This window comes from Hypanus sabinus, chromosome 3, assembly GCF_030144855.1.
Source record: "Hypanus sabinus isolate sHypSab1 chromosome 3, sHypSab1.hap1, whole genome shotgun sequence".
NCBI classification, from domain to species: domain Eukaryota; kingdom Metazoa; phylum Chordata; class Chondrichthyes; order Myliobatiformes; family Dasyatidae; genus Hypanus; species Hypanus sabinus.
The window spans coordinates 52,561,251-52,588,195 of record NC_082708.1 but is presented as its reverse complement, the minus strand read 5'-3'; the positions used below and the strand labels follow the sequence as shown (position 1 = coordinate 52,588,195).

The 26,945-nt window shown below is 37.0% G+C and overlaps 1 protein-coding gene across 1 annotated transcript in view; it reads left to right on the top strand.

Moving 5' to 3' along the window:
* The window catches only part of dync2h1 (dynein cytoplasmic 2 heavy chain 1), a 463,334-nt gene that overhangs the window by 307,202 nt on the left and 129,187 nt on the right, over window positions 1-26,945 (top strand). The window contains exons 79-82 of the mRNA XM_059964317.1: window positions 889-1,014; window positions 16,697-16,807; window positions 21,829-21,984; window positions 22,949-23,024. Of these exons, the coding sequence (XP_059820300.1) occupies window positions 889-1,014; window positions 16,697-16,807; window positions 21,829-21,984; window positions 22,949-23,024 (469 nt within the window). The remainder of the gene's footprint in view (window positions 1-888; window positions 1,015-16,696; window positions 16,808-21,828; window positions 21,985-22,948; window positions 23,025-26,945) is intronic.

Genomic DNA, 26,945 nt, shown 5'->3' with positions numbered 1-26,945 from the left:
ACATCCTGAAATTCTTTTTCTTCACAAACATCCACAAAAACAGAGGAGTGCCCTGAAGAATGAATGACAGTTAGATGTTAGAACCCCAAAGACCCCCCCAGCTCCCCCTTACCCATGCACAAACAGCAAAAAGGCAATGACCCCCCCCCCACCAGCAAAAGAATCATCAGCGCCCTCCACCGAGCACTCAAGCATGCAGCAAAGCATCAATAAAGACACAGACTTGCAGAACCCCAAAGACTACTCGTTCACCTGGTAATTCAACATACCACAGGTTCTCTCTCTCTCCCGAATAAGGGAAAAAGACGTTTTCCTGTTTCACAGCGAGAGGGAAGACATAACAAACGACTTGCTGATTTATGATGTTAAAAGTCTGTTGTGATGCTTTTTCTGAGCTCTGCGCCCAGAGAATCGGCTCTGGGCACACAGCTCCTGATGTTCCATGTTCTCCTGTGACGCCTCAGTCAGGGGCACCGGGCTTGAATCAGCCTGTCACCAGAGCCACTAAAATCTGGCACCCTGGAGGTGTGCTGGTCTTCCAGGCACATCCCTGGCATATCAAAAAGTGGCCGGTCGTGAGGCCCTCAGAGTGAGTCCCATTCCCACAAAGAACTGAAGTCAGACTCCAGGTCAGGGCCTTTAAAAGAACCTTGAAAAGGAAATAAAAGGGATATCAAAGATGGAAATAGAGCTGTTTCCGAAGATGCAAGCTAAGGAGTCGCCGTTCATCACCATCTTATCTTTGCTCCGCCCTTGTCAGCTGTGTTTAAATATGTAATATTACAGATGTTCAGTTTTTTCATGTTTAAGTAGTTTCTCATGATTAGTAAATATTTAGCATTTCAATGTATTAGTTGAAACAGAATTTGTTGTTTGTACCATCTGCAGGTGGCAATGGGCCAGGGTCAAGCTGATGTAGCTATCCAAACACTAAAGGAATGTGCACGCAATGGAGAATGGTTGTGTTTAAAGAACTTGCATCTGGTTACAACCTGGCTGCCAGTTTTAGAAAAGGTAAGAAGGAGCATAGTTTCAAACTTATTTGGAGACCTGGGTCAGAATGTTACACTTTTAAAAGACTGCCAGAGAAAGAAGATTATGTTTACAGAATTTGTTAAAACTCTCATCAGATAAATTTCTTTCAGAAGTCATTTCATTTGGCTTGGCTGTTCACGTCCATTTTTCCAAATAAATATTCAAAAAATCCTGGTGATCAGAAAAACTAAAGCGGTTGTAATGCTAAGTATTTTTGCATTGAATTTAAATAGGCATTTGTTTAATTATTTTCTTCAACTTCGGATTTCAGTTCCACTCATAATAAATTGCAGTAAAATATCCCTTGCTTACATCGGAAAAGAAAATATTATGCAATTAACAGCTGAAGAATCAAAATGGCAGTCAAAGTATACAAAATATTAATTGTTACGTATTCAGGCAACAATAAATATGAGTTCGGCAAGGGTTCATACAACAAATAACACTTTTATTAAACACTGAAACAAACCCCCTAAAAGTAAACAAACACTAACGTAACCGGAAACCAGCTGCTGTGCGGCAGCTTAAACAGTTCTTAAAGCGATGCAGCTCAAACAGTTCTTAAAGCGATGTTGCAAAAACAGTTCTTTAAAGTAGTATTGCCAAAAGTTCGATATGCTCACAGTCCATTTAAAAGGAGAGACTTTATAAGATGATTTAGATTCTCTTTCACGTCGCTTTGCTTCGATCCCCGACGTCGAACTTTTCCCACGAAGAATTTACGAAACGAAACGGCTTAAAGGCACTGACCTTTCCTTTATCACACTGTCCTCAATCTTCTGCTATCCCGCAGAGATTAACACGAGAACAGTCAACGAATTCCTTTCGAATAAGGATTAAATAAGGTCGAACCTGTTTCACCGTCGAAAATGGATTCTCCTCGATCTTTATCTCCCGAACTCCGATCTTCACTCTCCACTGATTTCTGAACTAGCAGTATTGTAAAGGAACTGCTGGCAATGACCTTCTAAACTTTAGGCATTAGATAAAAACTTCATCCTTCAACTAAACTGTGTCATCACATTAAATCACGCAGTGGCATGAAGTCAACTTGGCAAATCCAGCCACAAACTGCCCCCCCCCCCCCCCCCACAGGGAGGGGTCTTCCTTTTATAACCTGTAAAAAAAAAAAAAACCTGTCACATGATCTCTACTGGTGGGAAAATGACATCACTCCACCATCACAAGACCATTACCTCAAGTCCAGTATAGCTTCAACCCCAGTCACGTGACAAGGTTACCACTGTCATGTCACGAGTACGTAACATAATAAACACGGACAAGTACACAGTTGTTGGATTCTCATGCTTTAATCCAAGGCTCCTGCAGAGGTCAGGAAAGACAAACAAGCCTTGTTGATTCACGATCCTTTTATTAAGCATTGAAAGAACAAGGAAAAATTGAAACACACAGCGACTGAAGTCTTCTAAGCAAAGAGTCAAATGAGCTATGATGTTAAGATTAAGTTGGCTGTCCTTGCAGTCAGCTACTTTTATACCTATTGATAAGGTCAAATTTGTAGTTAAGAGTTAACCAATGAGGTAGCCATTATTATAATAATGCAAACTGAGAAGCTTTCAGAGCTTTCCAGCACCCTACTTTGTAAAGCCACTAGTGGACGCATTGAGCTTGCATATACATTTTGCAACTGCTAGGAAGCAGAATAAACTGTGACATGCTTCAGTGAAGAGAGGCTTCAGGCAAAGAAAGCTAAAAAAGAAAAGCTCAGGGTAAAGTTTTTTTCCCCTCTCCTTTCTTTCTTTCTTCTCAGCTAGGACTGTAGAGATACCAGGCAGGATAATGGAATGCTCCTCTTGCAGGATGTGGGAAGCCAGGGAGAAGTGAATCCAGCTTCTAACATTCCATGTTAAGGAGTTGGAGCTAGAACTAGACGAACTCTGGACTATTCAGAGGGCTGAAGGGATGATAGATAGGGCATATAGAGAGGTAGTTACACTGAAGTTGAAGTACGCAGGAAACTGGGAGACTGTCAGGAAGGGGAAAGGGTTAAGGAGTCAGTGCAGAGTACCCCTGTGGTCATTCCCCTCAACAGGTATATCACTGGATGTTGGTGAATTGGTGGGAGGGGTGTGACCCAACAGAGGAATGTCACAGTGGTCAGGTCTCTGGCACTGAGTCTGATTTTGACGGAGTGGAAGGAGAAGAAAAGGTATGTTGTGCTGATAGGGAATTCATTGGTTAGAGGAAGTTCTGTGGGTGAGAACAAGATTCCCAGATGGTATTGTTGCCTCCTGAGCGCCAGGGCCCGGAACATCTTGGATCAAGCCTTCACCATTATTAAGTGAAAGGGGAACAGCCAGAGCCATCATTTATGTTGGTGTCAATGACAAACATAGGATGAGTGATGAGGTTCTGCATAGGAAGTTCAGGGAGTTGCAGTGTGTGATAAGATAAAGAGCAAGACCTCCAGGATTGTGAACTCAGGATTGCTACCCATGCCATGTGTTAGTGAAGCCAGAATTAGGAGGATTATACAGTTTAATATGTGGCTAAGGAACTGGTGTAGGAGGGAGGGCATAGGATTTTTGGGTCACTGGACTCTCTTCCAGGGAAGATGAGTCCTGTACAGAAGGGACAGTTTCCACCTGAAATGGAGGAGGACTAATATGCTAGTGGGAAGGTTCGTTAATACTGTATTGCATGGTAGTATTTAAACTAGAATTGTGGCGGAATGGGAACCGGAGTGCCAGAACAGTTAGTGGAGAGGTTGTGGAGGCAGATGTTGGTAAGACCTCAAAGTTAGGATTCAATAGGCTGAGCATGGTGTGACTAGGGTCTTGAGCTACATGTATTTCAATGCAAGTATTGTAGGAAAAGCAGATGAGAGTGCTGAAGATGAAGTAGCTGGTTTACAAACAGAGACAATGCATATTGAAGAGGGGCTGTTGATGAGGCAAAATTGCAGTCAACAGGATGAGTTGCAACATAAAAGGAGAACAATATCGAGAAGGGTGGATACAGGACTGAAGGTGTTGTATTTGAATATGCCCAGTATATGGAATAAGGTACATGAACTTGTATATAATTGGCATGTATGATGTGGTAGGCATCACTGAGTCATAGCTGAAAGAAGATTATAGCTGGGAGCTTAATGTTGAAAGATATACATTATATCAAAAGGATAGACAGGAAGGCAGAGGGGGGTGGTATTGCTCCGTTGATTTAAAAAAAAAACTGAAATTAAATCATTAGAAAGAAGTGACAGTGTTGGAAGGTGTTAAATGCCACTCCACTCTTGAAGAAGGGAGAGGGGCAGAAAAACAAATTATAGGCCAGTTAGTCTGACATCAGTGGTTGGGAAGATGTTGGTGTTGATTATTAAGGATGAGGTCTCGGAGTACGTGGATTTTCCCTCTCAGCCTCAATCACCTGCCATGCCCCAACTAATCAAGACTCTATATCAACCTCTGCCTTAAATATATCTAAAGACGGCCTCCACAGCCACCTACTTGAGCGCAATGAATTCCACAGATTCAGTACTCTCTGGCTAAAAACATTTCTCCTCATCTCTGTTCTAACAGGATGCTCCTCTACTCTGTGGCTCTGTCCTTGGGTAGTATCATTGTGATACTGGTCAGAATGTGCAGGAATTTGGATGTGTAGTTTTGGTAATTTCCGTTAAACACAGGATTTAATAGAATGGATGTGTGAGGCATCTGAATGGGGTGAACCATGTTGCTTGATAGCCAATGATTCTGCAGAACATTTCAGACTTATTTGGTTGTGCAGTGAAAAGCAGAAGTCTAAGGTGTTTTGAAGATCAAGTACAGATCCTGCTGACTGCTTGATCCATCTCTGTATTCTTATTAAGGCTTGTGGCAAAGCAATGACTGGCTGAAGAACAGGCAGACTTTGTCATTGGAACAGTAGATAACATATAGGATGATGGATACAGTTTTGTCGAGGGTATAAAGAGGAATATTTTGATAAAATCTATTAATATGTCCCTTTTCACCATTGTCTCACAGATGTAGGAATGAGCTGCTAATCAATGTGACACTGGAAAACTAGTTAATAAATTAATTTGATGCAAAATGATATTCTTAATGGACAAATCCTCAGCAATGTCCAGCATGACTTCTCTAATATATCTAGAAACAAGTACACGAATACACATCAGCACCTTGCTCGTGCTTTTAAGCCGTTTCAGAAATATTCTACTCATTGGTAATCTGAAGCATGTGAGCCCAGCTAAACCGAGATGAATGCATCTTGTCCCAGCTGATATTTTTTTTACATTGCTGTACATATCTCCATTGTTCTTGCTCATTAACCAGGTAAGCTTTAACAGTGAACCCTTAGCATGTGTGACATCAGAGGCGACCTCATCCTCATCCAGCTGCAGGTACTGCAGAACAGCTGAAGAGCAGGATTTCCAAGGCAGTGTCATGTGTTAATCAGGGTAGGAATAGGATGATAATACCTATAAATGAGTGGCTGAGGAATTGGTGCTGAGATAGGATTTCAGATTTTTGAGTCATTGGGCTTTCTTCTGGGGAAGGTATGACCTATACATTAAGTACAGTTTACATCTGAACCCAAGGGGGGGGGGGGCAATATCCTTGTAAGCAGATGTGCTAGACTAGAGCTGTTCAGGAGGATTTAAACTAATTTTGCAGGTGAATAGGAACAGGAATGATTTGGCTGAGGATGGGGTAGTTGGTATATGTAGATGCAGCGGGTAATGAAATTGTGAGGAAGGACAGGCTGTTGATAGGACAAAATTGCAGACAGTGAAGATGAGTTGAAGTGTAACATGGGGGCAAAAACTAAAAGAGTGATGAATACAGGACTGAAGGTGTTATATTTCACTGCATAAGTCTGAATTGTGTGTTATGTAATGAACCGGATTTGATTAGAGAGCTTAAGGAACTCTTTAGGAAGCAGTGATCATAATTTACCCTATAGTTCGAGAGGGTGAAGGTAAAGTCGGAAGTTTGCTGACCGGTGGTTGAAAAGATGTTGGAGTCCATTATTAAGGATGAGGTTTCAGGATTCTAGGAGGCACATAATAAAACAGGCCAAAGTCAACATGGTTTCCTCAAGGGGAAATCTTGCCTGACAAATCTGTTGGAATTCTTTGAAGAAATAACAGACAACATAGACAAAGGAGAGTCAGTGATGTTAAATACTTGGATTTTCAGAAGATCTTTGAAAAGGTGCCACACAGGAGGCTGCTTAACAAAATAAGAGCCCATGGTATTACAGGCAAGGTACTAATAGTGATAGAAGATTGGATGACTGGCAAGTGGCAAAGAGTGGGAATAAAGGAGCCCATTTGTGCTTGGATGCTGGTGTTCAGCAGGAGTTAGGATGGGGTTACTTTTTTCATGTTGTATGTCAGTGATTTGGATGATGGAATTGATGGCATTGTGGCCAAGTTTGTGGGCAATTTGAAGCTAGGTTGAAGGGACAAAGTGTTGAAGAAGTAGGGAGTTTGCAGAATTACTTACAGATTGAGAGAATGGGCAAAGAAGTGGCAGATGGAATATGGTGTAGGGAAGTGTATGGTCATGCACTTCGGTAGAAGGAATAAAGGCATACCGTGGACTATTTTCTAAACAAGGAGAAAATATAGAAGTCCGAGGTGCAAAGGGACTTGGGAGTCCTTGTGCAAGATACCTTAAAAGTTAACTTGCATGTTGATTCAGTGGTAAGGAAGGCAAATACAATATAACCATTCATTTTAGAGGACTTGAATATAGTCTCATTGAGCCTTTTCTGCTCCAGAAAAACTTGTTCCATCCAGTGTTTCCCACATAACTGAGACATCCCAGACAACAAGCTGGTGAATATCCTCTGCACTCTCTGTAGAGGATTCATGTTCTTTTTATTCTGTGGTGATCACTCCAGAGTATTCCAGATACGGCCTCATCAATATTTTATGAAATTCTGCTGACTTCACTGCTTTTTCCCTCCATCATCTGCACAAGGGTTCTTTGTGTAGCTAAGGAAAATCATGGATCTTGTGCTATCCACATAGTCTTGTTATGTATTAAGTATCTCATATATTTAAAGTCTCCTGTGTTGGTGTCAGTTCCAGAATATGGCTCATGTCTGTAAGTAAGCTTTAAGCAGTTGAGACTTTTCTAGCCTTACAAAGTTAAGCACTCTGCTGAAATAGAGTGCCACTTAGTGCTGGCTGCATGTTGGCATTATTACAGTGAGCAGATACCTACTGTGAAGTTTGTTTAGCTGTTTGCATTGGATCAAATAGATAGAAATTAATTATGCATCCCAATTCCTGAGCATGCTTTTAACTGCTATTCAATTTCTTCCCCCTCCCCCAAAATATTTTAATTTACTAAATAGACTTTATTCACTTTTAACCTATTATGGGTGACCATAATGCTTGTCAGAACTTAATTAAGTTGTTGACATTTTAACCTGTTTTACTTAGTTCACTTCTGAATTACCATTATAAGTTTGAAAAAATGTAGTTGACCATGAGAAAATATCATAATTAATGTATATTTTATATTTATTATTAGTATCCTTCCCAACTTTGTTTCATGGTTGTAAAATGCTGCTGATTGCTAAAATAAGTAAAACAAATCTAACTATATGCATGGACCTTCCAGCAGAAATTTATTTCTAAAAGCCTTATCAGATCTATCCCAATAAAGTTAATAAGATCTAATTAGCCAAAATACAGAAGATATCAAGCAGTGTGTAAATGGGTCAGTCAGTCCATTATGTTTATTTGAGCAAATAACTTGTGGTTTAGTTTCATTAGTGATATATTGAAGTTACCAAAAAAAGGTTAATGAGTAGTACAGATGCATTAATATTTATAATTTTCAAATGATTTACATAATGTAATTAAGCATTTTGAATATATTTGGCTTGGATGATGTAGAATGAAAGTAGACGTGAAACTACCAGCATGATCTGAAATCATTGAGTGGTACATCAGGAAATATAACCGGGGGGTGGAGTTTCAAGATGGCGACGTAAACATCTGCCTTTAGGCGCTCTTCATTTTTTCAACTATAATCACCCCTTAATTAAATTTTTTCGAATTTAATCACATGGGTTGATACATTTGATTAACTTTTTCTTCCTAAAATAATATTTGATCTAATCTCGACAAACTTAAAATGGCTACAAGCAAGAAATCGTCTAAGGAACCTGTATCCATTGACGCAATCTCTGCTGTTTTGGACGCTAAACTGGATATTAAACTTTCGAGTCTGGAAGGCAGATTGGATGGTAGATTGGGAAGCAGACTGACAAGTTTGGAAAATAAGCTTACCAGGAAAATATCCGAACTTGAAGAAGCTGATAGATCGTTTGAAATTAAACTTCAATCGCAGGCATCGGACATTCAGCGGCATGAAGATAAGATCGCGACTCTTGAAAAATCCATTTGTGCAAAAGTACGTACAATTGAAGCGTTGGAGAAGAAGGTAGAGTCGAATGCTAAAACTATGGATCAGTATAAGTTTAAAATTACTGATCTCGAAAATCGATCTCGTAGACAGAATTTGCGTATCATCGGGTTCCCCGAAAAAGTTGAGTCCGGTGATTTAACTGAATTTTTCTCTAATTTACTATGGGAAACTTTCAGTGCTGAAGGTTTGCAAGCTAAACCTGTTATCGATCGTGTTCACAGAGTTGCGAGATTTTCGGCTCTGTCTGATAAACCACGAGCGGTGATTGTTCGCCTTCATTATCCTCGGGAGAAAGAGCTTTTAATTCGATTAGCTCGTAAAAAAGGCATGATTTCTTATAACACCAATTCATTTCGAATTGTTGAAGATTATTCTTTTGAAGTAATGAAATCAAGAATCGCTTTTAAACCAGTGATGGCAGAGATTTATTCGATTGGCCTTAAACAAGCTTTAATGTATCCAGCGAAGCTCAGAATTACGTTGAACGACAACAGTCAGCAATTTTTCAAAACACCGGAAGAAGCGAAGAAATTTGTTGAAGAATATAGATCTTCTAGTGCAACTTGAACTTTGTGTCATGTTGAAGATTCCTCGGAGAGAGGGTGCCATCTCATTTTAAGTAACCTACGAAGTTGGGTTATAACTTTCTATCCCGTTCCACGGGTCTGGCTCTTATTTTTCATTATTATCACTATTTTATGGATGCTTTTTTAACTTTTACAATATTTTTTAATTCTTTTTTCTGTTTTAGATATATACATCTATATCTTGTAATAATCATTTATTTTTTTCAAGATGTCGTTTCTTCTTCCCATAAGACTCTGCTTTTTATAAACATTTATTTGTTTGCCTGTACTTAGAAATGGGACGAATGTTTTGAATTTTTTTTTAGTTTTTTTTATATATATTGTAGTGTTTATTGAATCTTTTTTGATCCTATTTTGGTATTTTTTTACTATTAAACTTTTTTAATAGATTGTTGAATCTGCATTCATATTTTGTAAGATGGCTTTTTCAAAATGTCGTTTCTTCTTCCCATAAGTCTTTGCTTTTGAAACGTCATCCTTCTTGCATTTATATATGAAATTTTTTTAAAGGTATATTACACTTAAATTTTGATGTTTATTTTTTTTGTTAAAGATTGTTTGTTTTATTATATTAGTTTTTTTCATTCTGATTGACATATATTTTCTTTTTGCAACCCTATATTTAAATATGGGTGTTACATAGTTTTTCTTTAAAAAACTTTTTATGGAGCTGCCATCTTGAAATGGGGGTAAGGTTAGTGTTAGATTATGCGCTTGCCGCTTGGCTTTTCTTCGAAGGGTGGGGGGGAGGGGGTGGGGATCTTTTTTCACGCTTTTGCGTTTTTTTCTGCTTTTAGTTTATGGGCCAACTTTAAATTATTAATATTGTTGAGGTGTCATGTTCTCCGGTTGCTCCTGAATCTATTTTCCTTTTTCCTAAATTATGGGTTATGTGTCTTTTTAACCTATTATGATATACACAACTAATATTGGCATGATGGATAAATCTATTAATTTTATCTCTTGGAATACTAATGGTTTAAATCATCCGATTAAACGTAAAAAAATATTTAAGGTATTCCATAGATTGAATGCTAATATTATTTTTGCACAGGAAACCCATATTAGGAGGGAGGATAATCAACGTTTTTTTAGGTTCTGGAAGGGCCAACAATTTCATTCGAATTGTACCGCTAAAATTAGGGGTGTGTCTATTTTTATAGACCCCTCAATTTTGTTTATACATCACGAAATTATTTCTGATCCGCAGGGCAGATTTTTGTTGATAACTGGTTCACTTTTCAATTGGAAAGTGGTTCTAGTTAATATTTATGCCGCAAATTTTGACTGCCCTGAATTTTTTAAACGTTTATTTACTTCCCTTCCTAATCTGAATGAATATATGTTGATATTGGGTGGAGATTTTAATTGTTGTTTGAATCCTTTGATGGATAGATCTAAACCTATTCGAACTCTTCCGAATAGATCAGCCTTACTTATTAATTCTTTTATGGTTGATTCGGGAATTACAGAAATATGGCGGTTTTTGAACCCTAAAGATAAAGAATTTTCATTTTTTTCACATGTATATCATAGTTATTCTAGAATTGATTACTTTCTTATTGATCATCGGTTATTAACGGATGTTATTGATTGTAAATATGATTCTATTACTATTTCGGATCATGCACCTTTGAAGTTATCTATTAAGATTTCGGACTTTTCCAATAATGTTAGATCTTGGAGACTTAATGCTACTTTGCTTCAAGACCCAGAATTTGTCATCTATATAAAGCAGCAAATTGATTTGTTTTTCTCAACAAACTATACTGAAGAAATCGACAGAGGAATACTTTGGGACTCTTTTAAGGCTTTTATCCGTGGACAAATTATTTCGTATTCCGCTGGTAAAAGGAAACAAAGATATTTAGATATTGCTTTATTGGTGGATAAAATTAAGGAAATTGATAAGATTTATTCCGTGACTCCTACCATAGAACTTTATAAGAAGAGAGTTGAGCTTCAAATGGAACATAGTTTATTATTATCTTCTTCAATTGAAAATCAATTAATTAGGACTAGAGCTCAATTCTATATTCACAGTGATCAAACTGGTAAACTGTTAGCTAATCAATTAAAAGCTATTTCGACTAGGCGACAAATTATTAAAATTCGTAAACAAGATGGTAATTTAACCACTGATCATAAAGAAATCAATAATACTTTTCAAGATTTTTATAAATCTTTATATCAATCAGAATTTGATGGTGATCTGTCCATGATGGATAATTTTTTTAACAATTTGAATATTCCTAAACTGATTGGTGAAGATCGTAGCTTGTTTAATGCTCCTATCTCTATGGCCGAAATAGGAGAGGCTGTCTCATCAATGAATTCAGGGAAAGCTCCTGGCCCTGATGGTTATATTGTAGAATTTTTCAAAACTTTTTCTTCTGTGCTTTCCCCTTGGTTATGTGAAATCTTTAACGATGCATTTGCTAAGAAGAGATTACCTCAGTCTTTTTATGAAGCTACTATCTCTCTAATTCTTAAAAAAGATAAAGATCCTACTCTATGTACATCTTATCGCCCTATATCACTATTAAATGTAGATTCTAAGATTCTTACAAAAATTTTAGCCACTAGATTAGAAAAGGTATTACCAAAGATTATTTCAGAAGATCAAACTGGTTTCATTAAAAATCGGTATTTTTTTTTAATGTTAGAAAATTGATTAATATAATTCATACTTCATCACCCACAGTCCCAGAATGTGTTATCTCATTAGATGCTGAAAAAGCCTTTGATAGAGTTGAATGGACATATTTATTTAATGCTTTGAGAAATTTTAATTTTAGTCCTAATTTTATATCATGGATTAAACTAATATACTATAAACCTGTTGCTTCTGTTCTTACAAATAATTATAGATCCTCCTTTTTTCAATTATCTCGTGGTACGAGACAAGGTTGTCCTTTAAGTCCTTTATTATTTAATATTGCGTTAGAACCTTTAGCCATTGCTATTCGTGAATCTCCTAATATTTTTGGTATTACTCGTAATGAGAAATTATATAAATTATCACTCTATGCTGATGATTTGCTGTTATATATTTCTGATCTTGATAGATCTATTCCCACTATTTTATCCTTGTTGGCTCAATTTGGTAGTTTTTCTGGTTACAAATTAAACTTAAATAAGAGTGAATTATTCCCTTTAAATGCGCAAACTTTATTGAATGACAGGATTCCATTTAAAGTTGTTACTGATAATTTTACCTATTTAGGTATAAAAATTACCAAGAAATATAAAGATTTATTTAGACTGAATTTTTTACCTATGCTTCTTCAAATACAACATCTTACTACAAGATGGTCTCCCTTATTCTTATCATTAGTTGGTCGAATTAATGCTATTAAAATGATGATTTTACCGAAATTTTTATACTTATTTCAAGCCTTACCAATTTTTATTCCTAAATCCTTTTTTGACAACATTGATTCAAAAATTTCCTCATTTGTGTGGCAAAACAAAAACCCTAGGTTAAGTAAAAGGCAATTACAAAAATCTAAAAAAGATGGTGGTTTAGCTTTGCCTAATTTTAGATTTTATTATTGGGCGAATAATATTCGTAATCTAACGTATTGGAAATTGGATTTGGACTCATTATTGTGTCCGCAGTGGGTAAATTTGGAATGCAATGAAGTAAAGGGATATTCTTTATTCTCTGTTCTTGGTTCTTCTCTTCCTGCTGATTTAGTTAAATTTAATAAACAGATATCTAATCCTGTTATTAAACACACATTACGAATTTGGTTTCAATTTCGGAAATTCTTTACTTTGAAAAACTTTGTGCTTGATAGCCCTATTTTATTTAATTTTTTCTTTAAACCTTCCTTGACAGATCAAGCCTTTAGCATATGGAAAAGGAAAGGTATAAAATGTTTTCGTGACCTTTTTTTTGAAGGTACTTTGATGTCTTTTGACCAACTTTCCAATAAATTTAAATTACCTAAATCTAATTTCTTCAGATATTTACAAATTAGAAATTTTTTACATAAAGTTTTACCATCTTTTCCCAACTCAACTTCAACGGATTTCTCAGATTTGATTTTTACCTTAAATCCTTGTCAGAAGGGATTAGTTGCTTTTATTTACAACATGATTATGAAGATACAACCAGAAATGTCTGATAGAATTAAACAACAATGGGAAAAAGAACTTCGCTACAATATACCAACAGATAAATGGGAAAAAATTTTACAAATGGTTAATTCTTCTTCTATATGTGCTAAACATGCTTTAATACAATTTAAAATTGTACATAGAGCTTATATGTCTAAAGATAAACTTGCTCGATTTTATTCTCATATTAACCCTCAATGTGATAGATGTCATTCAGAAGTGGCTTCACTGACCCATATGTTTTGGTCATGTCCTACTTTACATAATTATTGGAAGGACATATTCGTTACCATTTCCTCAATTTGGAACATTGATTTACAACCTAACTTTATTACTGCAATCTTTGGTATACCAAATGAGGATGGTAATCAGTTTTCTCCTTCAATCAGACGAATGATTGCTTTTGTAACATTAATGGCCAGAAGGTCTATATTACAAAATTGGAAAGAAGGTAAACCCTCCTACCACGTCTCAGTGGCTTTTTCAAATTATTTCTTATCTGAGTTTGGAAAAAATTAGGAGCACAATTTTTGACTCGTCAATTAAATTTGAAGAAACTTGGGGACCGTTCATCCAACATTTTCATGTGAATTAATTTGGCCTTTCCCAGACCTTCTCTTTGTTTATTCTTGTTCAGGTATGGAGTTCCGGAGTTCTTTGACACTATCATATACTTATAAACTGTTATTATTGCCCATGTTAGTTTTAGTTTAGTGCTTGTTTCATATATATATTTTCTTTCACACATTTTAAATTTTTTTTTTCTTTTTCTTTGGATGATTAGTTTTGTTTTTTTTCATATATAATTATATAGACTTGATTGATTAATGTACTTTTTTGTTGTTGATGTTTAATAGGATATTATCATCCTATTATTAATGTAATCTTAAGTCTATTGTATTCATAACCTATTCATTATTTTGTTATGTTTTTTTTATATTTATATGAAACTCAATAGAAAGATTGAAAAAGAAAGAAAAAGGAAATATAAGCAGGATTTTTTTTGACAATTATACTAAGTAGTTACGTAGTATTTCCCATCTTTGTGTTCAAGTCATTCATGGCTTTGTCCCTCTCTGTCTAACTACCCACTGCCTCAGAAATATTTGAATACCTTGAAATCTGTTTTTTTTTGTTTGCAATCCCCTCAGTTGAGTTATTCTACCATGTCCCTCAGTGGTTGTAAAGGTCAGCGATGCCACAGAGATCTTGCTGTCAACAAATGATCTACTTTTGAAGTGAATTAAAGCTATCAAAGACACTACAGAAATCTTGATTTTCTTAAGTTTTGGTTATCCAGGGAATTGTGTTGAAGCATTTTATGTATATTGCTTGCTACGTATCATATGTCAATTGTTCCAAATATCAAGGCTGCGTTTGAATTGTATGTGCTCATATTACTACAAGTTGTTCTTAGAATACTGTGAATGTAAGATAGCCAATAATGTAAAATTAAGTTATCAAGCTGCATTGCTTTGCATCAATTTGTATTGTAAAGAGATAACAGCATGAGAGAGAGGTCTATATGTGTTCGAGCCATCAGCTTTAATATGTTTAGAGAATTAGAGGTTACACATATATAGCAGTGCTTGCATCATATTAATATGGCATTGCTTTTTTGATAGGAAATAATTTTACTCTGAATGTTCAGCTGTTTTGAGATCAGAATCATTACAAGTTAGTAATTGATGTGGTAATTACTTGTTTGGCAATTGACAGCATGTGCCTGTTACAGTGTCTTAGCTCGTATGAAATATCAAGGAAGTGGAAGACATTGAAAGCATTCAGACACTACTGAAAACGCCTGGAGAAACTGCAAAAAGAACTCACTACAATTAGAACTGGAGGGTTTATACATGAGTAATTTACATAAGCTGGAAATATATTTCTGGTACATTTAAATAATCTTTATCCTTAAGGTTGTTACAGCCAAGGATGGTAGTGGGAATAAGCTCTCACTACCTATTAAATGCTCTCAATGGCATGCATTTCAAATAACCTCTGACAACTAAGTCCAGCTCCTCGCCTTCACATGTGCTTAGCTACTAAGCTAGGTGGTACCATTTCTAATGACAGCAGTAGGGTTACTGGTTCCTTAGAACAAGTTGCTTCAGGTAGATGGGGCTCGTCAGCCATGGTTGGTAGCTCATCTGGGAGAAGAAAAACAAATCTCAAACCACTGCTACCTTGTGGCTAGACCCACTCACAGGGAAGGCTTTGGGAGTGAACCCTGAGGAAAAAATCAGAGCTGGGGTCCCTGAGGCAGTCCTATGTTGAGTTCAATGTTGACTGGCACTCCTGCGATGCTGCTGGTATCAAACTGTATCAGTCTCTGCCGTTCCTTTGGGTTCATCAGCTCCGTGGATAGAGGAGCCTGCTACACAGGTAACAGCTTGTTCTCCATATTCTACTACCTTGGCTTGCTTGTCACGTATGTAGCTGAGGTGCAGCATCCGTGGTCGACCCTGAGCAGTGAACAGCCTCAAGGTCATCTATATGATTCTAAGACTCAGTAGAAACCAACATGACATGAATCTTGGAGGGTTGTAATGTTCAGTTGATCTTCGGTTGTAATCCACCTGTTTTCAAATGATAAATAAATAGTTTACAGTTGAAATGGCCTTGTTGTACATGGGCCCCAATTTTCAGTGTAGATATCTAAATATTTATAATAAAATTTATTGCATATTTTAAAGCTAAGAAAGCAACCAAGTATTTCTTAATTCACAGAATGATATTTATTAAGTTAAAAGTTTTAATCATTTATTTCATTATTTCAATTTAGATGTGTCATTATTATTCTTAAACAATATGTGTGCATTATACCAGATTTCAGATCTTTTTGATCATTTCTCAAATAGGGCAGATTTTATTTTCTGCCTTCAGGAGACAGATAGAACCATTTAGATAAATTATCAGATGTTCCTATTCTAATGCTTAATTCTACTTGATATGTCAAATATGATTTAATGTCTATACTTTAGAACCATAGAAACATAGAAAACCTACAGCACAATACAGGCCTTTCAGTCCACAATGCTGTACTGAACATGTACATGCTTTAGAAATTACCTAGGGTTACCCGTAGGCCTCTATTTTTCTAAGCTCCATGTACCCATCCAGGAGTCTCTTAAAAGACGCTATTGTATCCGCCTCCACCACCATTGCCAGCAGCCCATTCGACACACTCACCACTCTCTGCGTAAAAGAAAAAAAAGGCTTACCCCTGACATCGCCTCTGTACCAACTTCCAAGTACCTTAAAACTTTGCCCTCTCGTGTTAGCCATTTTCTTCAGTTCTGGCATGAAGTAAGTCTTTCCCTTCCTAATACATGGTTAATAATGGCACAGGGCAGAAGTTGGTGTTTCCCAGGAAGAATTTCCTGATTATTGCCTGGCAAGTGCTTAGTTTTGGTCAGCTGAGTACTAAATTGACAATATCTCAGAAGATTTTTAAAATAAGTAATTGTTAATAAATAAATAATCAAAAATTAAGTTAGCTTACTGACAATTTGCAAACTTATTTTTTTTTAGGAGCTGAACAGACTCGAATTTCATACAAATTTCCGCCTTTGGCTTACTGCTGAAAGCCACCCAAAGTTTACTCCAATATTACTGCAGTCTAGTCTCAAAATAACATACGAGGTAAGTGAATAATAACTGACTGATGTTATATTCAATGGTAAATATGGTATTAACTAGCTAGATTGTGTGGTCAAATATAACCTTGATGGTATTACGTTGGTTATGAAGACATTACCCTAGATCTGATAGAGGTGATTGCCTGCATTAGAGAAATAATGACTACAGGTCTCAACTTTTAAGTAAACTTTAGTTGGCTCAGGAAGTGATTTGGCTGGCTTCCAAATCTGTCACTAGTTTTGGGCCTTGGACACTTGATAGCATGCATGGAAATCCCGGATATTAAATGATTGTAAGAATATCTGTCATTCTGTTTTCCTTCCTTATCCTTCATGGACCCTTATTTATGTACAACCTGTCACTTAGCATCAAAGAATCTTTCTTTTGTAAATCCAAAAATACTGAGGTTCAGATTTCTTTTTCTTGACTTTGTGGTTCATCAACAAAGGCTAGCTGAGGTGATTTTTTTTTGAGAATGAAGGTGTTAATGATATCAGGTTGTGATTACAAGAGAAGGCAAGTGAAAAGGTTTTCAGTCATTTTGGTTCTCCCCTTGTTGCTGGCTCAAAGGCTTGAATTGCGAAGTCCCTGTGGTAGGTAGTATGCAATGGTTGTTCCCCATTGAAAGGAATCATAGATAATGTGGAGGGTAATATCAGGACCCTCATGGACAATTACAACTGTGAAAGAGCTTAATGCCTCTCCGCTGTTGTTGCTTGGGAACTCAAGTGTATTAATGTTGACATCACCATTCAGAGTGAAAAAAATGGGCGAGGAATGAGCAATGAGCTCAAATGGTTTCTATAAATGTACTGATGATACAACTATTGTCAGCAGAATTTCAGATGGTGATGAGTGGGTGTACAGGAGCGAGATTTATCAACTGGTTCAGTGGTGATGCTGCAACAAACTTGTACTCAACATCAGTAAGACCAAAGAACTGGTTGTGGGCTTGGGAACACACACCAGTGCCCATAGCGGGATCAGAAATAGAAAGAGTGATCAATTTCAAGTTTCTCAGTGTTAATATCCTGGACCCAACATATCGATGCAGCTGCAAAGACAGCACAACAGTGACTACATTTCATTAGGAGTTTACAGAGGTTTGGTACGTTACCAAAGACACCGCAGATTTCTGCAGCTGTACCATGGAGAGCATTCTGACAGGCTGCCTCAATGTCTGGTATGAAGGGTGGAGTGCTACTGCACAGGATTGAAAGGAGCTGCAAAGAGTTGTAAAATTAGTGATGTCCATCATTGGCACTAGCTTCTGTACTATCCAAGACATCTTCAAGGAACAATGTCTCAAAAAGATGGCACCAATCATTAAGGACCCCCATCATCTACGTCATGCCTAGTTCTCATTGCTACATCTGGAAGGAAGTACAAAAGCCTGAAGGCACACACTCAATGATTTAGGTACAGCTTTCTCCCCTCTGCCATCCAATTTCTGAATGGACAGTGAACCATGAACATGACTACGTTTTTATTTTTATTTTTGCACTACTTATTTAATTTAACTATTTAATATATATATATATATATATATATATATACATGTACTCACTGTAATTCACACTTGTTTTGTATTATGTATTGCATTGTACTGCTGCAGCAAAGATAACAAATTTCACCACATATGCTGGTGATATTAAACCTGATTCTGAAAGGGGCAATTTAAAGAATAAGGTAGTGGGCACATATTCTGTAGGGCAAACTGGAAGAGAAATGCCCCCTTCACAGTGTGTGTTTCCCCATAAAGAATTTACTGGTCTGGTTTCTCTGTAAATCCCTCTCTAGTTCAAGAATGCCGTATTTGGCTCACTGTAATATGGAGCAGAAGCACTGTGGTTACCTGTGCGCAATCTTAGACGGTTTAGATGAAAAAAGGAGAGCTCAAATGATCTTGAAAAAATCCTGGCCTATATTCCAAAGGAAAACTAACTTCTTCTCATGGGCAAATTGAATGCCAGAGTAGGAAGAGTCAGAATCCTTTGACTATTGAGTAAGGAATACAGAAAACTAAGTCCCACAGGGATCCACCTCCTAACAAAATACTTGAAAAATACAACACATCTTTGTTAACATAAGCACCCTGTTTAGCCAGAGGGACAAACATGGCAACACCTCTTATCCAAGCACTGGTACCTGTCAGACTTTATCATTGTTTGTGCAAGGATATCTGAATCTCCCTCACCATTTCAGGTACTCATCACTGTTCAACTGAGCATGGTCTATCAACATTGCTTGAAAACATCAGCAGCAACAGGAGGTTTGTCCTGATAAAATTGATGTCAAAGCTATCAAGTACACCACAAGGTAGCTTAACTCTAACTGTGCCTCACAGACAACTTGTCGAAGGCCAGCTTACAGGAGAGTTTCAGAGTGTCTAAACATATGAGCTGCCTTAGTGAACCATAAACGAAGTCTGTGAAGAGACTGTTGGCCTCATTACCAGAAAGGGTAAGAGCTTGTTTGATGAAGTTGACAAGGGGATTGTGAATTAACCATAATATATCAAATGTCCTTTGATTGGATGCCCCATCATCCCTCTAGGTAAAAGTAACAGCTTATTAGGATTTACAGAGGGATCTTGATCAACCGGGTAAATCGGCCAAGGAATGGCACATAGAGCTTAATGCGGAAATGTGTGAGTTATTGCATTTTGGGAAGACAAATGAGATTATGACTTCCATTGTGAATGGTACGGCCCTGGGGAATGTTGCAGAACAAATGGACCTCAAGAGTACAAGTATATAGTTCCCTGAAAGTGGACTTGTAAGCAGATAGGGGGGTGAAGAAAACTTCTGCCATGTTGGCCTTCATCAGTCAGGACATGTATCAAATTTGGAATATTATGTTGCAGTTGTGCAAGACAGTGAGATTACATTCAGAATATTATGAATTAAAATGAGTTTATTATCCCTGATATATGTCATGAAATTTGTTGTTTTGCGGCAGTAGGACAGTGCAATACGTTAAGAATGATTATAAGTTAAAATAAGAATATGAAAAAACAACTACTGCAAAAAGAGAACAAAATAGTGAGGTAGTGTTCATGGGTTCATGGACCATTCAGAAGTCTGGTGGAAGAGTAGAAGCTGTTCCTAAAACATTGAGTGTGCATCTTTAGGCTCCTGTACCTACTCCTTGATGGTAGTAATGAGAAGATGCAAGCCTTAGATGATGAGTGTCCTTCATGATGGATGCTGTCTTCTTGAGGCATCGTCTTTTGAAGATGTCCTCAATGGTGGGGAGGTTAGTGCCCACAAACCTCTGCATCTGGTTTTTAATCCTGTGCATTGGTGCCTCCATAGAGGCAGCCCGTTAGCATGGTGGTTAGCGTAATGCTACTACAATGCCAGTGAACTGGGTCCACGTTGTCTATGAGGAGTTTATGTTCTCCCTATGACCGTGTTGGTTTCCTCCAGTGTCCCATCCTCCTCCCACATTCCAAAGACGTATGGTCAATGGGTGTGCTTGGGAAGTGCAGGCTTGTGGGCTGGAAGGGCCCGTTAAGGCATGGTATTTCTAAAATAAATGCCAGCCGCTGAAGCAACTAGTCGGAATGCCCTCCATGGTATATCTGTTAAAATCTTTAGAGGCTTTTGTGACATGCCAAATCCCCTCAAACACCTATTGAGACATAGTGGCTGTCGTGCTTTCTTAGGAATTGCATCAACGTCTTGGGGCCAGGACAGATCTTCAGAGATACTGATACCTAAGAGCTCGAAGCTGCTCATCTTTTCCACAGCTGACCCCTCAATGATGACTGGTGTGGGTTTCCACGACTTTCCCTTCCTGGAGTCCGCAACTAATCCCTTGGTCTTACTAACATTAAGTGCAAGGTGGTTGTTGTGATACCATTCAACTAGCCAATCAACTGTATTTCTCTCTTGAATGATACCTTGCCACCATCTGATATTCTGCCAACAGTAGTTGTGTCATTGTCAAAGTTATAGATGGCATTTGATCTGTGTCTAGCCACACAGTCATGAGTGTAGAGAGCAGAACGGTGTGCTAAGCACGCGTCCTTGAAGTGCCTCTGCATCGATTGTCAGTGAGGAAGAGTCCAGTTTTGGTGTACTTGTTACAGGAAAGATGCCATTGACTTGCAAAGAGTACAGAGGAGATTTACAAAAATGTTACCAATACTTTATGGATGGAGAGTGTTTGAGCAGATTGGGACATTTTTACTGTAGTCTAGATGAAAGAAGGGTGATCTTACAGAGGTGTATAAATTATGAGGGGGTATTATAGAGTGAATGCATGCAATTTTCCTTCTAGGGGAATTGAAAGCTAGTCAGCATTTATTTACGGTTACAGGGGAGAGGTTTAATAGGAAGCTGAAAGGCAACTTTTTCACCTAGAGTGTAGTCAGTGTATGAAAGTAGTTGGGGTAGATACATAAACAACATTTAAAAGATAATTGGACAAATGCAAGAATAGAAGATACTTGAGGGATGTAGTCTAAATGCAGGTGAATAGGATTAGCTTTGATGGGAATCTTGGTCATCATGGATTAGTGGGACAAAATGCCTGTTCCTGTGCTGTATAACTTACTGACTGTGACTCAAAACAGCTACATCGGCACTTAAAGCCAGCAAAAAAACTCATGAAATAGAACAGAAAGTGAATGGAAAATTCATTCTCAGCAACTTGTTGATGGTGATGATATGTGGATTCATCTTCTATTAAGGATATTACCAGCTGAAACACCGGAGCCCCACTCAGCCAAAAGCCAAGAATGGGGAGGAAGGGAAACCTTCAAAGATGTCCTCAACTATGACTCTCTCTTGCATGTGGTTCCCCTTGACTCTATTCCACAGCAATCTAGTTGCTCTCGTCTTGTCACCATTCCTCAGCAATAATATCAATAACATTATTTTTAAGGCAAATGTTCCTTCACCTTCTGGATCAGAATCATCACTTTTGGAAAATGCTGAATTGTGAGCAAGTAGCTTGGTTGGATTTTTATAATTTTTTGTTTGCATTTATTCATTGCTTTTTGTTTTATTTAACAGGCGCCGCCAGGTTTGAAGAAGAATTTAATGAGGACATACGAGTCCTGGACTTCAGAACAAATTGCTAGGAAAGGTGTTTTAGAAAGAGCACAATCCCTCTTCAGCTTAGCCTGGTTCCATGCTGTTTGTCAGGAGAGGAGGAACTACATTCCTCAAGTATGTTGTTTAATTTCAAGCAAACATTTATTGCAAACCAAATGCTTAAATCTTAATCATCTTTAACATAACAGAAAGCTGGTATATAATTTGAAGCAAATATATCAGTTTTATAATGTATTTATGCTCATTTTCCAGTATCTTGAGATCTTTTATTTAGGTGACAGGTGGTATGATTTGACTACAGTTTTTACAGTGGTATAGTTTTATGCATCAGTTTTGATGCAAGAGAAACGTTTAAAGGGGGAAAAAAGCAAAAAGATTAGGAACGATAGACTAGGACATGCTGGGGCATGAATAGAAAGGAGTGTGGAGAAAATAGGGCCCCCAGGTGTCATGGACTAACTTTCATCGTAATGCTCCAAAGTGAGGAATGTGCTCGATATGACATCATACATCATGTCACAAATGGATATTGTATTAAGGTTGACATCACCAGTCAGATTTCTGGAGTAATGCAAGTGACCTTGAAATGGTTATTTTCATATTTCCATCTAGAAAAAAATTCTTCAATTGTATAGCACAAATACAAAACAGTATTTCTAGGCTATAAAAATGTAAATCATAATCAGGAAAAGTAGAAGCAAATAGAAATATAGAAATAACTTTTTTTTCAGAATTAAATAATTATGAATCTCCAATATGAGTAATATTCACTACTCTAAACTTTTATGCATCATATAGTAATTATCAAATTGGTAATACTGTTAACAGGCACACTGACAAGGAGAACGATTTGATTTATAAACAATTAAATAGCTTTGGTTTATTTTTAATGGTATCTACAGTAAATTTCACATAATGCATATTTCATCACCTTTTATGAAGCAGAACTATTTCTCACCAAGATTCTGACAATGTAACACTCAAATTAATAACACAGTTTGTTCTGACAAACTGGCAGACAAATGGGTGTTTTGAAAATATAAGATATAATTTTTTACTTGTATACACTTTATCTAAGGGGTGGACCAAATTTTATGAATTTTCCTTGTCTGATCTCCGAGCTGGATTTGAAATAATTGACAGACTCTTTGAAGGTAAGCCAATTTCTAATGAATTATGTATTTTACTTGGTATCATTAACTATTCTGTAATCATTAACAAAGTATGGTTAATTTTGTATAGTTTTTAGTTCAGATGTTGATAATCCTCAGAATGTTTGCACAGAAGTTTATTGTGGAAAAATGTATAATATATAATAACATACATATCTGTACATGTAAACAATGATTACCTTTAAAGTTATACTATCCAAACAGCTGGATAGAAATGTACCAAAGTGAGATTACAGATTTCCTTGTGGCAGTATCAGAATCAGGTTTAATATCACTGTCATATGTTGTAAAATTTGTGTACTTTGCAGCAGCAGTACAATGCGATGCATGATAAATATAGAAAAATACTGAATTACGCTAAGAATATGTATGTATATTATATTGTTAAATTAAGATAAATAGTGCAAAAACAGAAATTTAAAAAGTAGTAATATAGTTTTTGTGGGTTCATTGTCCATTTAGAAATCAGATGGCAGAAGGGAAGAGGCTGTTCCTGAATTGTTGAATGTGTGTATTCAGGCTTCAATACCTCCTTCCTGATGGTAACAATGAGAAGAGGGCATATCATATGTGGTGGGGGTCCTTGATGATGGAAGCTCCTTTTCTGAGCCACTACTCCTTGAAGATATTTTGGATACTACAGAGGCTAGTATTCATGATGGAGCAGACTAATTTTACAACTCTGCAGGTTACTTCAATCTTGTTCAGTAGCCCCTTTCCCCCATACCAGACAGTGATGCAGCTAGTCGGAATGTTCTGAACAGTACCTCTGTAGAAGTTTTCAAGTATTTTGCGTGACAAACCAAACTCCTCAAAATCCTGATGAAATACTGTCACTGTCTTATCTTTGTAGCTGCAACAATATGTTGACCCCTGGTTAGATCCTTAGAGATATTTGACAGCCAGGAATTTGAAATTGCTCACTCTCTCCACAGTTGATTCTTCTATGAGCATTGGTTTGTGTTCCCTCGTCTTACCCTTTCTGAAACACACTTGCTTCTCCTGATGCACAAAGCACCATTAAATAAATAAAAAATATGATTCAGTTAACTTAAGAGGCCTTTGCTTCTCCTCTGCTGAGGGTCACACAGTATTTTGCATTTGATGACACAATTAGACTTTGAACAAAGTTAAAAGAAAACCTGTTATCTAGGTGAATGCTCTTGCTGCCTGCAATTTAAAATTATAGTCTTTAAGAAAAGATAAAAATGATTGAAGAACTCAGTGAGTCAGATAACATCTATGGAAAGTTCTGAGGAAGGGTCACTGACCCAATGTTGACGAGGTTGTCTTTCCACAGATGCTGCTCGCCTGGCTGAGTTCTTCCAGCATATTTCTTTTTGTTTCCAATTCCTATCTGCAGTTTTATTTGTTTGCTATTATAATTGGCATATCCGAAGTTGAGGGGTTCTGGATGACTTCTAATTTCAGTTTAACTGCCTTTAAACTTCTATCAAGTTTTTAAAATATATTTGCAATGACACTTGATTTACTACTCCAGGATCATTAACAGATGTTTTGAAAGATTTAATTCTTTCTTTATGAACTCATAAAAATCAATATGTGCCCATTAATTGTATGCTGGTGATAAACCTGAAAGTGCCTTAGAACCCTGTAGTGCTAAGCAGGATTATGACTGAACTCCTCTAAATTATTTTTTTTTGCTTAGGCATTTGGTGTCAAAGATTCCTGTATCTAGAAATGAGTGACAAATGCATTAACTGCCTGTATTTCTGAAATACTGGAAAACAGAAAAAGCACACAACATTGTTTTATTATGTGAACGTTGTTAGTTGGAATTGATTTTATTATGAGCTTATAAATGTTGCTTCTACTCAATATTTAGCTTTATTGTGCTGCTGTATTTTCCATTTTCTTTCAGTATCTTTTTTATTGTGTTTGATCATTCAAAAACGTGGCTTTTTAGAAATATCTGACATGTAAATATTGCACAGTTATCAGAGCAGAAGAATCACCAGGATGTACCTGGATTTTAGGACTTTAACTAAAGCAAAAGATCGGACAGGTTAAACTTAATTTCCAGCAGAGTAGGACACAGACGGTGACCTGATAAAATCATAAGAAACATAAACAAAAGAGATTTTAGAATCTTATTTTGCCATAACGTGAGTATTAAAAAAAGAGGGCATTAAATGAGAGAAAGAAACCTTAAAGGGGATTTTAGGGGGATGTTTCGTACATAAAGAGTGGTTGATATCTGGAACTTACTGTGAGAGGATGTGGTAGAGTCAGATATAATCACTATGTTTAAGAGAAATGGGGCAGAAGGATGTGAAGAAATGAGAACAAATAGTTTAGTGTAATTGGATAGAGGTTGGGATTGCTGTGATGGGCAAAGGTCTTATTTCTGTGTTGTGCAACACTATGACTCCATCAATGAACAGAATTGAAACTGCACAACACTCATTGCTTCAATTAGCATAAGCCAAAAGATGTCTACGTTCCTAGAATGCCCTTGATATTAGTAACAAATTTTCAAGTTAGTTACTGAATGCTATTGTGATTACTTGTTTCTTTTTCATGCTAATAATTTAAATTATTCTGTGCATCCGAAGTAAATTATCTAGCGTTTTTGGCAACCATCTGTTAACTGCATAATTTTTCATCGCTGACCATGCATGTTTAATCTACAGGGTGATTGATATTAGTGCTATTTGACTACAGTAAGGATTAACATGTGAATTATCAAGTGTATATGCATTATTTTTATAAGTTCTGACTTACAAAACTTTCAAAAACTTTCAAGAACTATTAAGAATCACAACCATAAATGTATTAATGACTACAAGAGAGATTAATTTGTTCTGATAATATTTCATTGGATTTTCTGCTGATCAATTAGAAAGGCAGACCTCATGTTCTAAACATTATCAATACTTCAAATTTTACCGCAGATTGGATCAAGCTGGTTATTTGATTTCAGAGTCAATAAGCGTGGAAACAGGTTCTTCCAGCATCAGCAAGCACCCACATACACTCATGTCTATTTTATTCTCTCCTGATTCCCTTCCAATCTCTCCAGTTCTAACACTCATCTAGGAACAATGCACAATGGCCAGTTAACCTGACAATCTGCATGTCTTTGGACTGTAGGAGGAAATCAGATTGCCTGGAAGAAACTCAGGTGGTTACATGAAATATGGTCCAGATCAAACCCAGGTTGTCAGAGCTGTGTTGCAGCAACTGTACTCTCTTTGTCCTGGTACAGCCCCATTTTGCGGAGTAAGACTTGCAAGATTTTTCCAGACCGTAAATTTTTAGTGAACTGTCCATATAATCCTTGTGAAAAGTCTTACCTCGTAAGTGGATAAACAGATTGGGAATGAGATTTTGGGCAGCAGAATGCTACCAGAGAGCAAACTGTTGCTAGTGATCTGCTGCTGTTAAGAACTTGGACCAGCAGTGCTTGGAGCAGGTAAAGGAAGGTGGGAGACCATTGCAGATTGTTGTGAGGTTGTGAGGATTCTAGGTACACTGCTGCTACTCCAACTCCATTAACAAAAGGCAAAAATTAAATGCCTAGATCTCTGATCTTCTTTTGCTCACTGATTCATTTTTCAACAGGATAGTCTAATTGCAACTATTGATGGTCTCCCCACTATCCTAGTGCAATCCTTACTATGAAAATGCAGTGAAAGCCTGATGGCTTAATTGGAGATCAATCCATCAAGCCAAGTAAGTACCTTATGCTACTGCTGAAAACAGCAGGATGGAATTGCACATTGCAGGAAGGGCAATGGAACCAGGATGAGGTATATATTGATGTCCCAATATTAACTTCTTTCCCATATCATCCTCCCCAAATCTTGGCTTTTATGTTAACAATGTGCTATCAGTATGCAGAATAAGCATCAGTTCAAAGTAAAGTAGACTGGAAACACT